Source organism: Podarcis pityusensis (genome assembly GCF_964106645.2).
Source record: "Podarcis pityusensis genome assembly, chromosome: 3".
NCBI classification, from domain to species: domain Eukaryota; kingdom Metazoa; phylum Chordata; class Lepidosauria; order Squamata; family Lacertidae; genus Podarcis; species Podarcis pityusensis.
In genome coordinates this window covers 62,796,071-62,816,086 of record NC_138026.1, presented here as the reverse complement: position 1 = coordinate 62,816,086, position 20,016 = coordinate 62,796,071, and the positions used below count along the sequence as shown (strand labels likewise).

The 20,016-nt window shown below is 42.1% G+C and overlaps 1 protein-coding gene across 4 annotated transcripts in view; it reads right to left on the bottom strand.

Annotated features, from left to right (window-relative positions):
* ADGRG6 (adhesion G protein-coupled receptor G6) overlaps positions 1 to 7,506 on the bottom strand; it is a 94,900-nt gene extending 87,394 nt beyond the window's left edge. For 3 of the 4 annotated variants that reach the window (XM_080998547.1, XM_080998549.1, XM_080998550.1), the window contains exon 1: positions 6,833 to 7,036. In XM_080998547.1, coding sequence (XP_080854673.1) covers positions 6,833 to 6,858 — 26 coding nt within the window. In that variant the 5' untranslated portion in view covers positions 6,859 to 7,036. Of the gene's footprint in view, positions 1 to 6,832; positions 7,037 to 7,074 lie in introns of those variants that run through there. The other variant, XM_080998548.1, reaches the window with a different exon arrangement.
* Between the last annotated feature and the right edge of the window lie 12,510 nt (positions 7,507 to 20,016).

Genomic DNA, 20,016 nt, shown 5'->3' with positions numbered 1-20,016 from the left:
TAAGACTGCAGCTTAATTGTGCAATCTTATATTTGAGTTCCACTGGCTGACTGCTACAGGACTTGGCATGATAAACATGGTAAAGAGGCCATAGCATTCTGCACCAGCTGCAACCTCCAGGCCAGCCATAAAGGAAGCTCCACAAAGAGTGCAATACAGCAGTCCAAATGTGACATTACCAGTGTGTGAATCACAGTGGCCAAGCTATCCTTGTGCAGGAAAGGGCACAGCTAACACACAAGCTGACACTGATAGCAAACACTCTTTGCCAGTGAGGCTACTGGGGCATCCATGGAGAAAGGTGGTTCTAAGAGCATCCCTAAACAACAAAATCCTTCAGAGGAAGTGCAGCCTCATCTACAACAGCTAAAAAGCCCAATTCACAGACCAGGGAATGACTCACCCACAGTTTATCTATCTTAGTGGGATTCATCTTCAGTTTATTGGCCTTCATCCAGCCCACCAGGCACTGGTTCAGCTTGTGTACAGCCTCTCCTGACTCAGACTTAACAGAGAAATATAGCTGAGTATCACCAGGTTATTTGTGACACTGTACCCGAAAACAACTGCAAACTGCTCACAATGGTATCATAGAGATGTTAAATAGCACTGGATATAAAATAGTGCCTTGTGGCACTCTCTATCTGAGCTGCCAGAATGTAGACACATAGTTCCCCTCCAACCCACAACACACAGAAACGGTCCAGGAGAATACCATGATCTGTGGTATCAAAAGCTGCTGAGAGATCCAGCAAGAATAACAGAGCAACATCTCTCCTGTGGAGAAGATCATCCATCACAGTTACCCAAGTCAATTCAGTGCCAAAACCAGGCCAGAGCTCGGACTGAATATGGGGGTCATTTCACCAGCGCAGCGGCAACACGTCTTCCTCCACCCCCAGCATAAATAGAGTATAGGATCGCTCCATAATTCTCTCTAGATCACAACCACAAGGTATCTTTTAAAAATGAACCAGCTTGCATTCCAAATGAAAACTGTAGGAGGCTAAAAGTGCAACCCTATTCATGTCTACTGAGAAGTAAGCCTTATTGAATTAAATGGGACTTACTCTAAGAAAAGTGTATACAGGATTGCAACCTAATTCTTGTTAAATTTTCTAACTGCTTCTTATTTTCTTTAAATAAATAAGCAGATGATTATGAAACATGGTTTTTCTTTATTGAAGGTTGTTCTAAATTATGAACTTAAAAGAATTATGAACTTAAAAATAAACTTAATAGCACCTGAAGATGATCATACACCACTTGGGACTTTGAGACATAAAAAGATCTTTGATGAAGCCAGACACTCTAAAACTAGATTCGCACACAACAAAATGATTGTCCTGCAACTCAGTGCAACTGCAACTAAATCCTTAATAAAAACCCTGAAAATGGAATGCCAGAAATGTGTAATGAATAGTTAATAAATGTACCAATATGCTGGGTTCTTTATTAGACCAAGAAGTTTGCCTTCAATTCTCTTATCTTAGTTGCCTCTCTGCGATAATAGGGAAAACTCCACATAATTTCTGTAGGAGCAGAATTAAGGAGCATTAATGCCTCAAACATAATTCTGACACAAAACTACGTTATCTGTTCAAATGAACACAAGTAGCTACTCCAGTGTTTCAACAAATACAACTATGAACTAAGCTGAACTGGGTAAATACAGACTGCACCATGAATATCACAAAGTGAAATCTAAGCTTCCATATTTAGTCAAGTTTGCCTTAAAAAAGATTATGCTTTCACCTTTTGGGGGGGGGGAATGAGAAAGAGACAACAAGTTATTCAGATTCCTATGTATCCTAATATGTCTGAAACACATGTCTTACCAAACATTGGCGCAGGTCCAATTGTGATTTCTGGGTGTCAGGTTGGTGGCCACAGTTTAAAAACCTCCTCCTTAGTCCATAGTTAATTCCATTTCCATTTCCACTCTGTGGGTTTCTCCTTCTTGCATACTGGGACAAGTGAATTGTTTTAAGAGGAAGCTACAGTCAAGCAATGTAACTGAGATCACAGAATCGTAGAACTCTAGTGTTGGAAGGGACCCCAAGGGTGATCTAGTCCAACTTCCTGGAAAATAGACATTCCGTTGTAGTGACCGTAACCTAGGTTTAAGGTGCCATTTGGTGCCTAGCTTATATATCTGAGTTTCTAATACTGTCCCCACCCTATTGGCACAGGAGGAGATGGGGGACAAGCTGAAATGCTTGTGCTACACCAAATTCCTCCCACTGAAGGTAAGAAAGACTGGGTCGTCCTAAATTAATTATTCTACTCAATCCAGGGTCTATGTCTCAAGTTACATCTACTTTATTTTGTTTTTATATAGATATTTAAATCTCAACATGTGTACTCCAAACACTGAGGCATACCAAAAGCTAATATTAATAATACTTCTTTCCCACTTATTTTTCTTTCCTCTCACCTACCCACATAATAACCTTCTATGTTAGCATAAGTGGCAGAGAGTGAGGATGGCTAGTATGCACTCTGAGCAAAAATATCTGTTGGAATAACATATGACATGTGCTGTAAAAATGGATTGAAAAAATCATTATAATTTGAACAGACTGACTACAGCAGGCCTGAGACATTACATCGCTCAAACAGACCTGCCAAATTTACTTTGTGAAGGTGAGAGCCTACTGATATTCCTAACATCCTCCCTTGCTCCTTCATACTGACTGCTGCACATAATTCTCTTCCTTTGGCTTCCAACAATGGACACTATTTTGTAATGTTACATCACATGTACACACATATCGGTTTTTAAAACACTCACCTAAGGTCAACAAACACAGTGGCATCTAGAAGAGAATCATTATTTGATTTCCCGATTTAGTTTGCATAGTCAGAGACCAGAAGTGACTATGCAGCATATAGTCTAAATTCTGCCCAAAGCAGACCATTCTTCTACCAACTCTCCACAGATCAGCTAAGGCACTCAAGTTCCAAATGTGTCACAGAACTTAGCCAAAGGTGCCAAATAAAACTTAATGCAGATTCAGATGCAAACCACATCTGAATGGGCAGGCCACCTCTTCCAGAATCACCATTTAATTTGACCTAAGCTAGGGAAACTTCCACAATCAGATCCTAACTGTAAGCCAACCCATCTATCAAATAATCCAGAATAAAATTGTGCTGAGTTAAATTGCATGCCACTCAATTTGTAGTTACTTCAATTGCAAATAACTGTTCTTGTTGCCTGCTAGGGTATGGAAAAACAATGTTTGTGTGAATGCATAGCCACAATACACAGTTAAGAGATCATGCTGAACACAGTCCACCAAACGTGTATTCTGGCCTCACACCTTTCCCTAATTTTGAAATACTAGACAGGCAGCAAAAACAGACGTTTCAGTGAGACCCTACTGAATTGCAATATATGACTAGCATGCTGCATTTGGCTTATTAAGTTTCAAGAAAAGAAAATGAAAGATGAAGCTATATGTGGGAACTCTTCTTTTTTTTTTTAAAGAACTTTCCTGAGCTCAGTGACTCACATTTAAAGCACTGAAACTGAAAACACATCCTTTATGAAAGGTATGTAGAGTATATTTCTAACTGTAATTTTTGACATTCTTTCCAAGACATTACAAGCATGGAGGCCTCAGGGACCCCAAAGCAGTGATGAATAATGAGCATTAAGAGTTTTGATAGCTCCGCAATGGTGGATGCAAACCAGAGGGCTTCAGAGAGACCTTTCTACTTTAATGTAAGTGACTGGAAAATGCAACAGAAATATTCTATTTTTATTCGTTTTTACTGTAGAGATGATGATGATAATATTAAAAAAAAAATCAGTACATTTCCATATAAGATATTTAGACAAATAACTGTATATCCTCATTCTGTTTCCTTCCTGGACCATATTTAGGTTTACATTGTCTATTATAGCTTTCAGGAAAGTGCCATAATTTTGTCTTTACTCAAAATGCTGACCTCCCTGTTGTCTGATGCACTGCCCAATTAAAATGAAGCAGTCTTGAGATTGAAAAATGATGACAGTTGAACAGAATGAATCATCTTTAATCCAACTGCTTTTTAAAAAGTACATATGTACATGAATTGTGGATTAGGTAGTTGGTCTTGAGTAGGCACATTATAACAAGAAAAGTCATTCACAGAGAAGAGGATTGCCAAAGACTGCATTGCACTGTTGTGATATGTACATGATGTATTGAACAAAGAACTCAGTACGACCCTCTAAAGTTGAATGTTACAAAGTCTGACTTTGGTGAGAGTAATGAATAGGGTGAGCACAGAGTTTCCTTGGTTTCATTCAGCTAACTGTGACCCTGCATGATTAGCTACCAGAACTATCATTTCTGAAGTTCTGACCTCAGATGAAGTTACATGTACACTTACAGAAGAGAGCATGCAAATATAAGTTTCCTCTTGAAGACTAACTTTTGCTGATGTTGTGCAATAGATTTAGAAGAAACTGCTGTCTCAGGTGCTTTTTCAAAAGGGTAGTTTGGAGTGAAGGCAAACAAAACCAAATATTAAGACTATAATGTGATCATAAAAGAGATTTTAACTGCTAAACAATAATGCATATACAGTGGTACCTCGGGTTAAGAACTTAATTCGTTCTGGAGGTCTGTTCTTAACATGAAACTGTTCTTAACCTGAAGCACCACTTTAGCTAATGGGGCATCCTGCTGCCGCTGTGCCGCCGGAGCACAATTTCTGTTCTCACCCTGAAGCAAAGTTCTTAACCCGAGGTACTATTTCTGGGTTAGCAGAGTCTGTAACCTGAAACATATGTAACCTGAAGGGTATGTAACCCGAGGTACCACTGTATAAACTATAAAAAGAATAACTTAATCCAACCCATGTATTATTAGTTTTATAACATTAACATTCAGAATGTAACTAATTATAATGCAAATATCTGCAACACTTCCAAAAAGCTTCCAAACTTTTTTCAAGGGCTCAGTGTCCATTACAACGCATTGCAACAATAATACTTCTCTGTTCAATTAGGCATATTTCCCAACACATAGGATTGCAGCTTTTATCTCATCTTATTGCTGAAACCAACGGAAGCCCACAATTTCAAAATAAACCCTGAAGGGGGGGGGGGGGAGACCAAAATACATGATAGAAACTTTTTGTTTAACCTTTTATTTAGTTATTATTCAATCTCTATCCCACCCTTCCTGCATAAGGAGCCCAGGGTGGGATTCCCTCCCAATGCCTCACCACTTCCCCCTTTTCTTGTAAATCCGTTCTGTTTAGGAGTCCCCAATTCCGTTATATCGCAGCCACCTCTATTCCACTTCATTTTGCAGTAGTGTAATATTACTTATGAGTATCATTATGGTGCCCTAGTTTGCGTCATTACACCTGTCTACAGTGGGAAATGAACATTGCCAAAACTGGTAGGATAGTAACAAATGATCTAAGAGATTTTTTAAACCAACCACCATAGAACTGTCTTTATTTGTAAAAGAATCTGTTAATGTTAAAGAGAAAGTGGGATGTAATCTCCAAATGGACCCTGTTCAATGTTCAAGTCATGTGAAACAGCAGGTTCAGAGATATAGGATTGTGTTGGCATCCAAATGTTAACAGCTGTGCGGATTATGACTGTAAAAACTTGGAGAAGCACTAAGGCCTCAACAATTGATCATTGGCAGAGGAAGACCCGGGACATTATATTTGTAGTATTGACCAAAATTACCAGTTTCAAACAACTATGGGAGGGAAAAAATCCAGACGACAGGGATTTTCAAAAGAACTGGACCTTGTTGTTTTGTACTGGAACCCAAAGAAATGTTGATGAAATTGTCATTATAGCTGTATTAAGCATTGCATTGTTGCTCTGATATAAATCTGATACCTTTTAAAAATGTATTAATTTCAGCATCTGAAATCTGGTATGATGAAAGGTGGTATGTAAGTGTTCTCTCTTAATTAACTTATAGCAGGTAGTGAATTAATCACAGGAAAAGATGCTGAAGTTAGTAGCAAAACATTATCGATTGTTTACCACTTCCAAAACTCCCAAGCATTACAACCAAAATGGGAGAATTAATTCAGGAGAATGTTGAAATGACAGCTTTTATTCTTCATCTTTCACAAAATAATTGAGTCTGCAAATACCGTAACCCCGTTCCCTCTGATTCCATAGGCAGACTACCCAAATGCCAAGCAAAGGAGGTAAGAGGATTTTGGTTACTGTGCAGTAACAAGTAGTAGCCAAATGGGCAAGTCCAGCCAGCCACTAGGAGACTTAACAAATGCATAAACTCCCAAATCTATGACATTCTCTCTCCAAGAAAAAGAAAAAGTCTAACAGCCTAGCAGACAGGAAGAAAGGCTGGAAGTCCAAAGGAGCTCAATACCTTCGGTTCTCTGAACCTCCCCCCTTGTTTTTTAGCAGAGCACCTTTTCAGCTAGAAATAGCTCCTTTATGAACCAAGATCTCGCTCGCACTTAGACTCAGGGAAAGGTTGGGGTTTAAAACTCTACAGAATCTCTAGAGAGGTATGTCACCATAACTTTATGAAGTTCTAACAAAAACCCACAAGTGCCCAACTGCCCTCCTACCTCATCCATGAGAGCAGGAAACCCTAAAACAGAAGTAAATTAAGTTACTAACAAGCGTCAAATGTGAGTTTGTGGTATCTTTAAAACTAACTCTTTCACCGCTGCTATTCAGAATGTCATCAATTGTTCCCTCTTTTTTTAACAAAGGGGAAGGGAGAGAGATCCTGGTAAATCACGAGCTTTGGGGCTGGTGCGAAGCCTCTTACCTGCTCTTCAGGAAAAAAGGCTCCCTCCGTCTCTCCTTTCCGGCCTTGCCTACCTTTCTGCCCCGAAAAGAGTCACCATCTCAGTCTCGGGGGAGGCCGTGGGGAGATATGATCTTGTCGTGTCTGGCCTAAATATGCCGCGGAAGAAAAGTGCAGACGAACGCTAAACCGGTTTATTTGGTTCCCGAGGGCTGGCAAGGCACCAGAGAGCCATTCGCGAGGCTGCGGCAAGAAAAAGAAGACGAAACGCAGAACGCGTTCCCTTCCCAGGGCCGAGAAGGAAGGCGAAACTTACTTGTTCACATTACTCGGTGCGCGCAACCATCCTCTCCTGCCCTGGGCTGGCTGGCACTCTTCCTCCTCGGGCTTTTCTACCTCTCCGTGGACAAGTTCACGAGCGCAGCTGCTCCATCCCCCTCAGGGCTTCCCTCCACGCGCAAAGTTGGCGGTATACCGGCTCGCGCCTCTTCCCCGTCTTGAGGGGCAGGCTAAAAAATAAAATAAAAAACCGAGAAGAAAGCGGCACAAAACACCGCAGGGAAAACTTTGAGCGGCGGCGGCAGCAGCAGCTGCGTCTCTTCTGAGGGCGAAGGAGCCCCACACACAACGAGGCGGAAAGGGCTCCTTTGCGCCACGTTCCCGCCCAGTGGGGCGACTCCCGCGCAGGGCCAAGACCTAGAGGCCGGCCGCTCAGGTGGCTGCCGCGCCTCAAGATTCGCCTGTGGGGCTCCCGGGCGGGCTCCGGCTGGCCCCTCTCGCCTCAGGAGGCCGGCCTACGACGCTCAGCCCCACCCTAGAGCGGCGGGGGCGGCGGGCGGGAGGGAAGGGACCCAAAAGTTTCTCAAGCACCGCCGCCGCCGCCGCGCAGCTTCACACACGAGCCGACACGCTGGAATCTCCTTTTCAATGAGAAGCACGTGCTGGAAACTGTGGGGGTGGGGGAGTTCTGCAGTGTCTGCCCCAGGTTCACCGGCCTGACTTCCAAGGGGCCCTGAGACATGTGCGTTAGGAAAATCACGCGAAGGCGTCTTTTACGCTTTCCGAGGAAAGCTGCACCTGTTGACATTTTGCATTTGGCCTGGGTAAAAATCGACGGGGTTTCGACGGGGACCTTAGGAGTCAGCTCCTAGGGGACGAGATCCCTTTGGAACACCCCCCCCCCAAATATATTTGCGGGATCCGCCCCAGCCCCCGCTAGTAAAAAGGTACTGTATTGCCATTCAAATAGTGTGGGTGTGCCACGTCAAGAGATCAATAGTGTGAGCTATTTTATTCAAGTCGGCACCCTTGACGGAGACCCCCAAATCGTCATCAAATGACAGAGCCATGCTCATGGGTTGCATCATTAAAAGCATTAACCTGATACTTTTCCGTGGCTCCATAGCACAAAAACGGAGAGCCAAGGGGAGAATCCCCACGCATTCTTGAGATTTTTACTCAGGATCACTTTTTGGACTATGGTGGCACCCCAGAATACTGGGGCTGTGATTTTTTGCATGAGCATGGAAATGAGTTTTCATTTGATGGTAAGTTTGCACGGCTTCCATGTAAATCTCTCGAAGGACCGTGTAGATTCAGCTTTTCCTCTTTCCTTCTGTTTCTCATAAGTTATTCAAGGAGGCACAGCGTTACTGGCAGAAAAACAAGTGGCAATTTCATTCATATGTGGTACGTGCCATACACTTCCATTGGACGGTTTAACTGAAATGTACATGTTCATCCCCTTGCAACTGCTGTGTTAAGTGAATATTGCCATGCGTGACACGATAATCAGAAATTTAACATCACTGAGTTTTCATATTGCATCTAACCTTACTGTACACTGCTTAGGAACTACACTGTTAAGTGGTATATAGATAGATGGTTGAAGAAAATAAATAATTTAAGATACGAGCGCACACCCCTGCACGTCACCGAGTGATGAACTCTCAAGCAATGAACATGCATTTGTGAATCAGCATGATTAATTTGTTTCACAATCACTGGCCATGTGCCAGCTGCACTAACTCAGGATCTATCAACATTCTGCTAGGATCAAAGGGAAATACATTTCCTCCCCCATGCATGCACACTTCCTGGGAACAGAAGGTTGACTTCAGGTTGAGTCACTGAGGGACACCCTATTCAAGAAGCAATGCATAGGATATGATAATGAACCTGAAGAATTTCATGACCAATGTTCCAGACTGAAAAACTTGAGAAGAAAAATCCGTAATCTGCTAACAGTATGTCCAGCCTGCCCCCTGCCTCCAAATTAACTGTAAATCCAAAATCTGTTTGCTCTATCTACACACAGACACTATCTATAGTGTATATTGGGCTGGCTATTGCTAGTGATTAGTGTTATTGCTAATTATGGTTATTTATAAATTTTATTATTATACTGTTTGTGGTTTTTGATATATTATTGCTTTGTAAATTATTTGCTGGAAGCAGCCTTGAGAAGCTCCAACCCGAAAAGGAGGCCTATAAATATACAGTCCTGTGCATATTTCAGTGAACACCACATGCATTTCAGTAGTATTACTTTTTTATTTGTCTGTTGCATTTATATGCCACCTTTTTCTCAATGGAGCTCAAGGTGGCTTACTTACATAGTTCTCCCGTTCCTCATTTAATCCCCACAACAACACTGTGAGGTGGGTTAGGCTGAGAGGCAGTGACTGGCCTGAGGTCATCCAGTGAGCTTCATGGCCAAGTGGGGAATAGAACCCTAGTCTTCCAGGTACTAAGTAAAGGTAAAGGGACCCCTGACCATTAGGTCCAGTCGTGACCGACTCTGAGGTTGCGGTGCTCATCTCGCTTTATTGGCCGAGGGAGCCGACGTTTGTCCGCAGACAGCTTCCAGTTCATGTGGCCAGAGCAGCGCACGGAAACGCCGTTTACCTTCCTGCCGGAGTGGTACCTATTTATCTACTTGCACTATGATGTGCTTTTGAACTACTAGGTTGGCAGGAACTAGTCCAACACTAAAACCACTGTACCACCATTGGCTCCAAGTTCACTAGCTGCCATTTTGGATTGATTTTGCACATCTAAAGAACAAAACAAAAACATGACCCCAGCTTCAGAGGTTTTCCCTTCAGCTTAAAATAATACGTGTTTATATACTCTAATCAAGCACCAGTACCATTATAATTAACTATTGCATTATGATTGCAGAGGTGACATCCTAGTTCTGTACTGTACTGGTCTTAAAGTAGAGACCCATGGTTGGGTCACAGCCTCACCTAAAGTGGGTTGCAGCAGTAACACTACCAATACAGAAATTGATGGTGTAAAATTAAAAAGTGGGTTCGCCAAATGTACATTTGAGCTTTGGGTGGGTCCTGAAAAGACTAAAGACTCTTAATGTACTAGCTGCCACAGAGTTTTCAAAAAAGAGAAATACTTTGTCCCCCGTGCTCCTGAAGAAGTGCTCCAAAAGCAAAATTAATACAGATGCAATTAAAACTTTCCTTTTTTTATTGCGCTTCTTTGCCCTCCTAGATATTTTGGCTGCTATTCTTGTGTACTCTTTTTAATGCACACTGCTCTGAGGAAGGAATAGCAGGATATTATTTTATGTAGATAAATAAAAAGCTGTGGACCACTACACTAGTCGTGCTTGTCTGGCAGGAAGCAAGCCACACTTTCAGTTATCTGTTGCAGATGCCATGAGAGAAAGCTGATTGTAGATGTAGATTTAGAAACCTAAAGTTCGTCTAGCACTGAATGCTAGGCATAACAGTATGTGGGACATAGTGGTTAAAGATCTCGTGCATTTTTGAAGGTGTGTGTTGTGCCCCCCCTCCCGGGAGCATTAGATGGTGCTGTGTTTGTTCCTGGAAACAGGAACACTGAGTCAAGTGTTGGCAACCATCCATCTTCATAGGATGGGTTTGCAGCACTAGTCTGGATCTTTTCTTGATCTGCTGCAAGAATAAGAGCAGTGATATGAAGATTCAAACTTTCCAAGCACCTGAGGCCAGTCCCCAATTCCCTGTTCATACGAGTGGTCTGCTTATGTCAACAGAGTAACATCTGGGCAACAAATTCACATGAGATTGTGTTCATCTGTCAGGAACTCGAAGTGTCACAATGTACAGTTTTGAAGTTCACAGTTCTGTGAGTTGGTGAGTTCAAAGTTATACTATTCACACCATACACCAAAGGTACCTTGAAGCCCTGCCTCCTCTTAATTGCTTAGAGCCCTCTACACACAAATAAGCAAATGCAGTCTAATAACATGCCTTTAACATAACAATTACCCATATGCAAATGTCAGGGAACTGCCATCAGTACTGGAGGGGGAGCGCAAAAGCCAGAGGGATTCCAGAGAGCGTCCAGGGATCGGGAGAAGCAGCCCATCTTCTGGGGAAGAGAATCAGCGTAGCACCAGTGGAGAAGGGGGGCAGGTGGGGGAAGTGGCGAGGCGATCCCATGACTCCTTTCCTGGGACCAGCGGGGAGAGTAGGGGTCCTCCGTTGCCCACGCCCTCCCTGCGCAGAGGGCTTTCGCGCAGAGAGGGTAGGCGGAGACTAGGCGTCAAAGAGCTTCTTTGCTGGAAGAAGTTTAAGAAACGCCCACTCACGGATTCTGCCAGCGACTGAGTCAGCCACGGGTGAGTGGCTGTCCGGACAGAGGAGGTTCACTTTGGCAGCCCAGCCAGGTGTTTGCACCCAGCCAGGGAGATAGGCACCTGCTTACGCACGAGCAACCCCTTAGAACCATTACAGCAAACATACACTTAAATTCATGTGATTGCATCATCATGGGGTTATGTGGATGCTTTGTGAAACATATAACTGCCACCCAATCTTAAAGTGCTTTCTGGGACTGCTGCTGTTGAATCAAGACTCTCCTTGCTTGTTCCCTACCTAGCTTCTACTGGAGGACATTCCACTCTCTACTCCAAATGGATTAATTGCACTAGTGGAATTACAATTCTCCCCATACAGCTGCCCACATAAAACCTGGTGCTCTTTCCTCATCCACCTTTGGTCTTCTCATCTGCTTTTCACATCCTCTGTTTTCACATGAGCCAAAAGTGAAACACCGGAGGTTTGGACCTCATGCTGCATGAAGTGAGGGTGTGCTCTAGAATATGCTTCAGAATCCTTTGCAATACAAGAGTTCTGCTGTAGATAGATTTGGGTAAAAATGTTCCTTGATAATGCAACAGATAGTAGACAATATTGCTGTAAATAAAAGATCACTCACTGCCCTCAAGTACCACTTAAGGAACAAACTAGTACAGCACATGCAGTTAAGAAATGTGACCTGCTTGCACCCTACATTAATTTGATTCTTACCAGATTGGTTATACCAGGTTTAACAAAAATCCAGTATATGCATTCAACTAAAAGCATCAAATACAATTTGCACAAGCACCTTCTCTCAATCATGCATAATAGCCTTCAATGGGAACTGTGCCCGCCACCTCGTTACTCAGCAGATTGCTTAGCAGAGGCCCTGTGGACATGATTCTTCTTTAAAAATAAATAAATAAGTGGATTGTGTGAAGTGTGAACATGTAAACGTTGCCTCTACATGTTTTGAGCACTCACAGAGCAGGCACAGTACATGCTGCTATCTGCAAAGTCCAGGGTAGGGGCTCGTGACTCTCGTCCTCCAAGTTTTTGCTCTCCCCAGCTGAACATATGAAATAGCACTTAAGTGTGACACTGTTGTTCCTGTACATTCATTGGATTCTGTAAGAATTCAGAAATAAATTATGTTTGCATTGTTTTTGTTTCTAAGCTCTACAAGTAATCTGTGCAAAATAGCCTGAAAAAGAGGTAGAAAACCAGTCAATCTTTGCACGTTTTAAAAACCAAGCATTAGATGAATTACTGAAAGGTTCATGCAGTTCATTTTCTGCATTGACTTTTCTTATTTTCCATTTTCTGAACAGATGTGGAAGTCTAGAAATATGCAAGGAAGGCTGACCTCAAAATATTTCCATCAGGGGTACATTAGCCGAAGCACTGGAAACCTCACGAGGAAAAGTCTTCTCAGTTCTGTGTTTTCAGCCCAGTTTAGCAGGACTGAGCAGTTTGGAAAGTCTGGATAAGTTTTAAATGAGCATCTCCAAATTTGGAAGACTATCCAAACCAAAACTAAACTCTAAAACCTTTGAAGTTCATTGCTATATTTTTGTGTGTATATTTTTGCTTTTACACTGGTAACAGTCTACAAGCCCCAAAGTGACAAAGGAAGTCATATTACAGGTCATTTGCAGCCAATTGATTCAAAGACTTGGGGTGGTGATAGTAATAGTAATAATCTACATTTCTGTATTAAAGATGGAAACTAAATGCCACATGTTAACATAGGGGGGAAAATCAACGTGTAGCAAAGCCTTCTGACTCACAGTGCTTCATCCTGAAGGCAAAAGAAGTAGTTTTGGTTCCCAAGTAAATCCTTGTTGGCAGTGTATGCCACTGGAATGAATAACTCTTATGAAGCAGTTCCAGTCCATTGAAACTGATGGTAGTTTCCCCTATTGATTTCAGAAAAATTATGATTGCATCTCATACTCTCCAGTTCTTCACTGGATGCACTTTATTACTTTTGCGTTTTTGTGGCTTAGGAAAATCCTGCCTCGGTGTAGGAGAGTGGATCAGTTGACAGCTCCTGGTCCCTCCAGACCCACACCTCCGTGATATATTGATCCAAAATCTGCTGATTTCAGCACCTGTGGCTATGGGATCACGTTATAAGTATGTAGCCATTTCCCGCATTTTGCAAACTTACAAGATGTATGGAAACAAAGCTCAGCAAGGGAAAGAAAACCATAGAAATAGTCAAGAGGTGCGCCTTGTGAATAATAATATTTGTGTTGGCTTTCACCAAGAGCAGTTGAATGTGGTGAATGGATGAAAGCCCTTTTTTCCCTTTAACAACAGAACTTGTTCTCTATTTTTACAGACAGACCATAAAAATAATAAAATAATAGTGGGAAAACTTAAGCAAACTGATCATATCTCCATGTGTGAAACTTTGCTTATTATTAATAGACGCAGCAGCTAAACAGTCAGGAACTGCCAACTCTGCTCACAGCTGCTCTCTCCTCAGATGGGCTGGACCCCTCCTGCCCCTCACAGGGACATCGGTTCCACCTGCCCTGTGAAGAAGAACAGCAGACCTTCTGGTTTAGAGGCAACTGGCCCTGTGATTCCACCTGAGAAGCTGGCAGATTCCAAGTAGGTTCCAGAAGGCCAAGGCCCCACCCTGTAAGGTCAACAAATTCAGGCTGCCTTGTTGCCTCTACCAGGAATGTTGGTCCACCAAGCTATTTCTCAAGGACCCAGCAGTGCCTGTGAGCACTGTGAGCAACACTGCATCAGATCCTCCCTCTCCAAGGGATCCTCAACAGGACCTACACATTAGCAACTCCATACCCTCCAACATCTCTCCTATGAAAATAGGGACGTCCTACCATACCCTCTGATGAAAATACAGTGGTACCTCGGGTTACAGACGCTTCAGGTTACAGACTCCGCTAACCCGGAAGCAGTACCTCGCGTTGAGAACTTTACCTCAGGATGAGAACAGAAATCGCACAACTGCGCAGCAGCAGCAGGAGGCCCCATTAGATAAAGTGGTACCTCAGGTTAAGAACAGTTTCAGGTTAAGAACAGACCTCCAAAACGAATTAAATTCTTAACCCGAGGTACCACTATAGAGACATCCTAAGGAAAGGTAGGACATTCCAGGATCAAATCAGAAACTAGGATGGCTTCTGTAAATCTGGGGCTGTCCCTGGAAAATAGGGACATTGGAGCCTCTGCAAATGTGCCAATTGCTTGAAGCACCTATTCACAAGCACCTGCTCATGTAGGTGTTCCTTTGTGCACAGACCATGCTCAAAGCACCAACCAAAGAGAGCCGAGCTAGCTCAAGAATATGACATAGGAAGAGCCTCAGCCCTGCTTTATACTTCTTCTTTGGCGATCACTCATAGCTGAGTAAGATTGTCTTCCATGAACATCGTCTTAACAGTGAGTCCGAAAGTGGAGGCCAATTCTGGATCCACTATGAATGCCATAAATACGAATTAACACAAAAACAAGGCTAATTTTGGCTTTTTTACTGGTCCCAGACAGCTAGGCACAACACCAATTGTGCTGTTCCATCTCTGATTCATAAAACGGCTCCTTTGCTAAGGCTTGTACTCATGCAAACAGAAATTGGGTAATAGAGTCTCTCTCCAGAATTTCAAAGTGTTTTTTATTTTTATTTTTTAAGGATTACGGGTTTGGAGGCAAACTTCTGTGTTTGGAAGTTTGCATTTTGGTGCCAAGATTTAAGGAAGCCACTTTCTGAAAACTAAATCTTAACTTTCAAATATTTGTCCTCTTTTGAACAGAAGAGGTTGGATACAGACTTGCCCTCCCACAAATAGAAAGGCCTCACCTACCGTACTTAAGGAATGGGGTTTGTGATCAGGAGGGAGGTCGTTTTCGCTAATTTCCTGTTCCCCGTCATGTTGCCCCATATGTTTGTTATGAACCCAGAATCTAGCAGAAATCCAGATCTAGTGTCAGAGGCTGCAAGGGCACCAAATGGACAGCTAGGCCAGGCTCAGGGCTCAGAGCTGACCGTTGAAGCCAAAGAGACCATGGCACTAATTTGTCATGGTTTCATACTCTTGCATATTGGTTTCAGAGAGAGAATCCATTCCAAATCACATCTAAATTAATAGCAAAACTCTAATTGCATTTTGTTGTTCTGGACTGCATAAATTCTGGCATTCCTTTTTTAGACCTTTTCGTTAATTTTTGTCAGTGATCAACTGTCAGCACTTCAGATTTCATACAGACCATCCTTTATCCTCATTCTGTTGGTCTTTGGAGCATTTGCAGAAAATTGCTCTCAAATGGCTTTCTACTGCGTGTTCATATTTACTGCTGAAGAGAAATATGTTCTAAAATGTATATATTCTGCTATATAGAATCTAAGAGCACTAAAATACTTCTTTGATTAGAGGAGAGCAGAATATAAGCAATTTTTGAAATTGGAAGCGAAAGGGTTAAATGATAGGCATTTGTTTAATAAATATATCCCACCTTTCTTGGTTGCAATCTAGGACTTCGTTTGTAGGAAGATTTAGGGTGGTTCCACGTATTACATGGCAAGGAATTCAGATTTGCTATGCATCAAGTGTGTACACAATAGCACTATTGCCAATTAATAAATTGTCAGTGTGGTATGAATATAACTGCTCTGCTAGATACAGAAATATGCCTGATTTCTATTATTGCGTATTTCATCTTGGCTGTAGTCTAAACTTCCACAGAGCCTAATACATTTGTTTAGAGTACAATGTGGATAAATGCCAGACTGAACTATTTGTTTTCCATATACATAACAATTGTTTTGATATCATGTCCTTGGCTGAGAGGCCAGATATTACTGGCCTATCCCTCTCAATCTTCTGTTCTTGGGTAAAATGTTTTTTTTTTTGGTGTGTGTTTGATTGAAATGTAACAAGAAGACTTTTAGATTGGTTCTAAATCACATGACATGTGTGGAATCCCATTCTTTAAATGAAAGATCATCCTATTATATCACTTCTTCCTTGCATGCATAGAGGGATATTGCTGGATAGTTAAAGCAATTGTTCATTAGGCGCTTTCCAGTCCCCAGAAAGCTGACATTTTGTGTGATTTCTTTGCAAGACATTAGATTCTGAGAACACAGGTATAAATTGAGTTCTACCCCACTTCATCTTACCAAAGAAATTTCTGTCTTAAAAGGCAAACAAGGAGACAGATATATGAACGCACATAATTGTGTTCTGTTATTATTATTTTCCTCTAATCCTTATCAAAATGAGGACACTCTGTGGAGCTTCAGTGCATTTTACATTATCACAGCTGGTCCCATAAAATGCACACACATAAACACAATCTTTCTCTGTTTTAGAATACAAAAAGCAAATAAACAAAGTCTTGTGGCACCTTAAATATTTTATCAAATTTATTATCACACAAGGTCCCCAGTTGTTGTTGGACTACAACTCCCATCATCCCTGAGCTCTGGCCTTGCTAGCTAGGGATGATGGGAGTTGTAGTTCAACAAATCTGGGTACCCAAGGTTGAGAAAGGCTGACTTAGATGCATGTAGAGCTATCCTGGTTTCTCTCTGTGTGGTTTTTTTTAGGTGGGGGGAATTGTAAACAGTGATGTCAAAGGGACCTGAAAGACATTTTCTCCATCTTAGGGTGAAGATTTCCTTACATTGTGTGGTTTCTTGGGTGCTTTCCATGTCTACACCTCAAACAGTGTTGGAACAAGCTTCCACAAGAACATAGTAACTACAGTTGTACCTCGGGTTAAGAACTTAATTCGTTCTGGAGGTCCGTTCTTAACCTGAAACTGTTCTTAACCTGAGGTACCACTCTAGCTAGTGGGGCCTCCTGCTGCCACCGCACAATTTCTGTTCTCATACTGAAGCAAAGTTCTTAACCCGTGGTACTATTTCCAGGTTAGCGGAGTCTGTAACCTGAAGCGTCTGTAACCCGAGGTACCACTGTACTTCCTTCAGAAATTCAATGAAATAAACATAAACTTTAAAAAAAAAAACATTCCCAGTAGTCTGCACTGTTATTTTACTTTTTATTTTTACATTAACCCAGCAACATCCTAACTTTAACTTTTTAATCTCCCTGCCTGTTAAGTTGTGGGTGAACATATCAGACAACACTGCTTATATAGAGCTCCAGTACAATGTAACTGTAACCATTTTCTAAAACTATACAATCACTGAACGTCACTTTCGATCCCTTATTTGCATAACTATCTACAATATCCCCCTGCTGGCCCAGGGTGAGAACTTCAGTACATATCACTGCCCATACCCCTCAATTGCTGGCTCACTGCCCACCTCCTAAATAGCTGGGTGTTCTTCACTGAGATTGCAGCTGGGAAGGAAGGGTTAACCCTCCCTGCCCCAGTGTGCTGTCTACAATGTCCCCCCACCCTTTGTAACTTTAAACAGCCCTTATAAAATCATCCTTGAAATATTAGTATGGAAAATTGGAGAAGACAGATAGACAAAAATAATAATTAAAGATGGCTGTGTGATTATCAACTAGATGAACTCTCTTGGAAGCGTGCAATTTATTATCCTACCCAGTTTTTCCAGAGCTCATTCTGTTGTGTCCCAGACAGTTGTTTCCATTTATTAAATTAAGGCAGAGATTGAATAATTGTAACATCCTGAACTCAGCTTTTGTGCTGGAACAGAAAGGCACACTTAAAAAGCTTAACTTTGTCTGGCTTTGGTGCATTTTTGTTTAAATATAGAAGAGATGCATATGATAATCAGGACCTTGGGATCTTGTTCAGTTTTTGTTTTGCATAATGTCGCTAATGATAGACTACTGATTTTTTTAAAAAAACCAAAACTCTATGAATGATTTAAATATCCCTTTGAGGTAAATATTTTATGATATCTTCAAAAGAAAACTGCAGAGAAGAAGAAAAATGTTTACAGATGTAAACTACTCTGATTTTGTTTACAGAACATGGTGATCAGGATTCATTTTATCCAGTGGATGAGGTCAAGTAGCCTTAGGGTGGTCTTGCATGTAATTTCACCACAAAGAAATCTGCAGTAGTTTGTATGCATGGTGTTTTCCACAGCTGAAGATGAATATCAAAGGTTTTTGTTTCCAGCAAAGTCTCACCACATCATAAGTGAAAACAAGTCATGGTATATCAGTTAGTGTGTTACTGGAAAATGATCCTTTCAGACATATATATATCATATGGGTTGATTGTGTTGGAAGCTGTTGACAGCTCCAGGAGAAACAACAGGGACTCATTCCCACTGTCTACTTCCCGGCAAAAGTCACCCACCAATGTGACCAAAGGATCCGGCTATCAGTTTCACACAAGAAAGCTTGGAGTTGAGTTGCTACCACAGACTCAAACACCGTGCTCAGAAATGAGAAATTAATTCTCAGTTGATACAGATACTTACCTAAAAGTGCAGAGATCAGTGAATGTGCTTTTTCTCCAGCAGAGGCACCACTGTGCTTCCTTTAAATGTGATGGTGTGATGATGGGCCTGGTGACATTTTTTCCTCCCACGCCGTTGGGCCTGCTCTCACTTAGATAAATTGCCCCCACCTCCCTGAACAACCCTTTACCCGAAGATTTCTTTTCCTTTCCTCTTGAAATTCTAGCCCAGAGTATCCTGCGGGGGACCTTTGTGATGGGATATTTAGTAAGCTGGAGTCTCAGACAGGTTTTCTTTAAATAAACAATAAAGATTTATTTAAGGCAAGACAGTATACAACACAATGGATTAAACTTAGGTAACTTCAGGTATACAGTACAATTATACTTTAATTTGTCCTCAGTTGTTTTGCGCTATAGGTTTGGTTCCTTTAAATGGTGATATTTTCTTTCCGTTATCCACCCCCTTTAACAATCCAGCTCCTGAGGTACCTTAAGCAATAGACCCAAGGGTTCTCTCTTCTTCATTTCCTTAGAAGAATTTCTCCCCTCCAGACTAGATTTGAGTCCCAAGTAGGCTGTTCCTTTCCAGCTCCTACTTCTCCTGGCTCAACCTCTGCCTCCCAGTAAAATTCTGGTCTATTCCTCCTACAGGACACCACACTCTGTCCTTCACAATACACTCAGCGTGGAAGTTGTTTATTTTCCCATAAGCAACTCTTTCTCACATTCACTCTTTCTACCTCAACCTGTCTCCTAACCTGTCTCCCTACCTATCTCCCAACCTGTATTTCAACCCACTTCAACCAACCCTCTCAACCAACCCACAACAATCTCTCAAATCCCCTTCATTTAAACTCTCCCTCCTGGAACCACGACCAATCAGAGGCTGCCGTTTATTAACCATTTGCTCGCAGGGAAAGAAAGAAAGAAAAGAAAGAAACAAACAAGCACTTTTTGATCCAACCAGTCCAGCAAAACCCAACTTTTTTTGTCACAGATGGGACCACATGTTTAACAAGAAACATGTTAATTATTCCTGCCAGGGCCAGCCTATCCATGAGGCAGGGTGAAGCAGCTGTCTCAGGCCGCAGAAGTCCTCAAAAGCACTGCCCTGCTCCCCCCGCCACTTTCCCTGCTGCTTCTGCCACTGGCCAGAACTTGCCATCACTCAACCTAGGTAAGGGAAGCTTGGGCAGGGGCAGCAGGGTGGCAGCGGCAGCAGCAGCGGCAGACAGAGTGGCTATTTACAAAGAGGATTTCTGAAAACTCTTGTCTGCTGAATT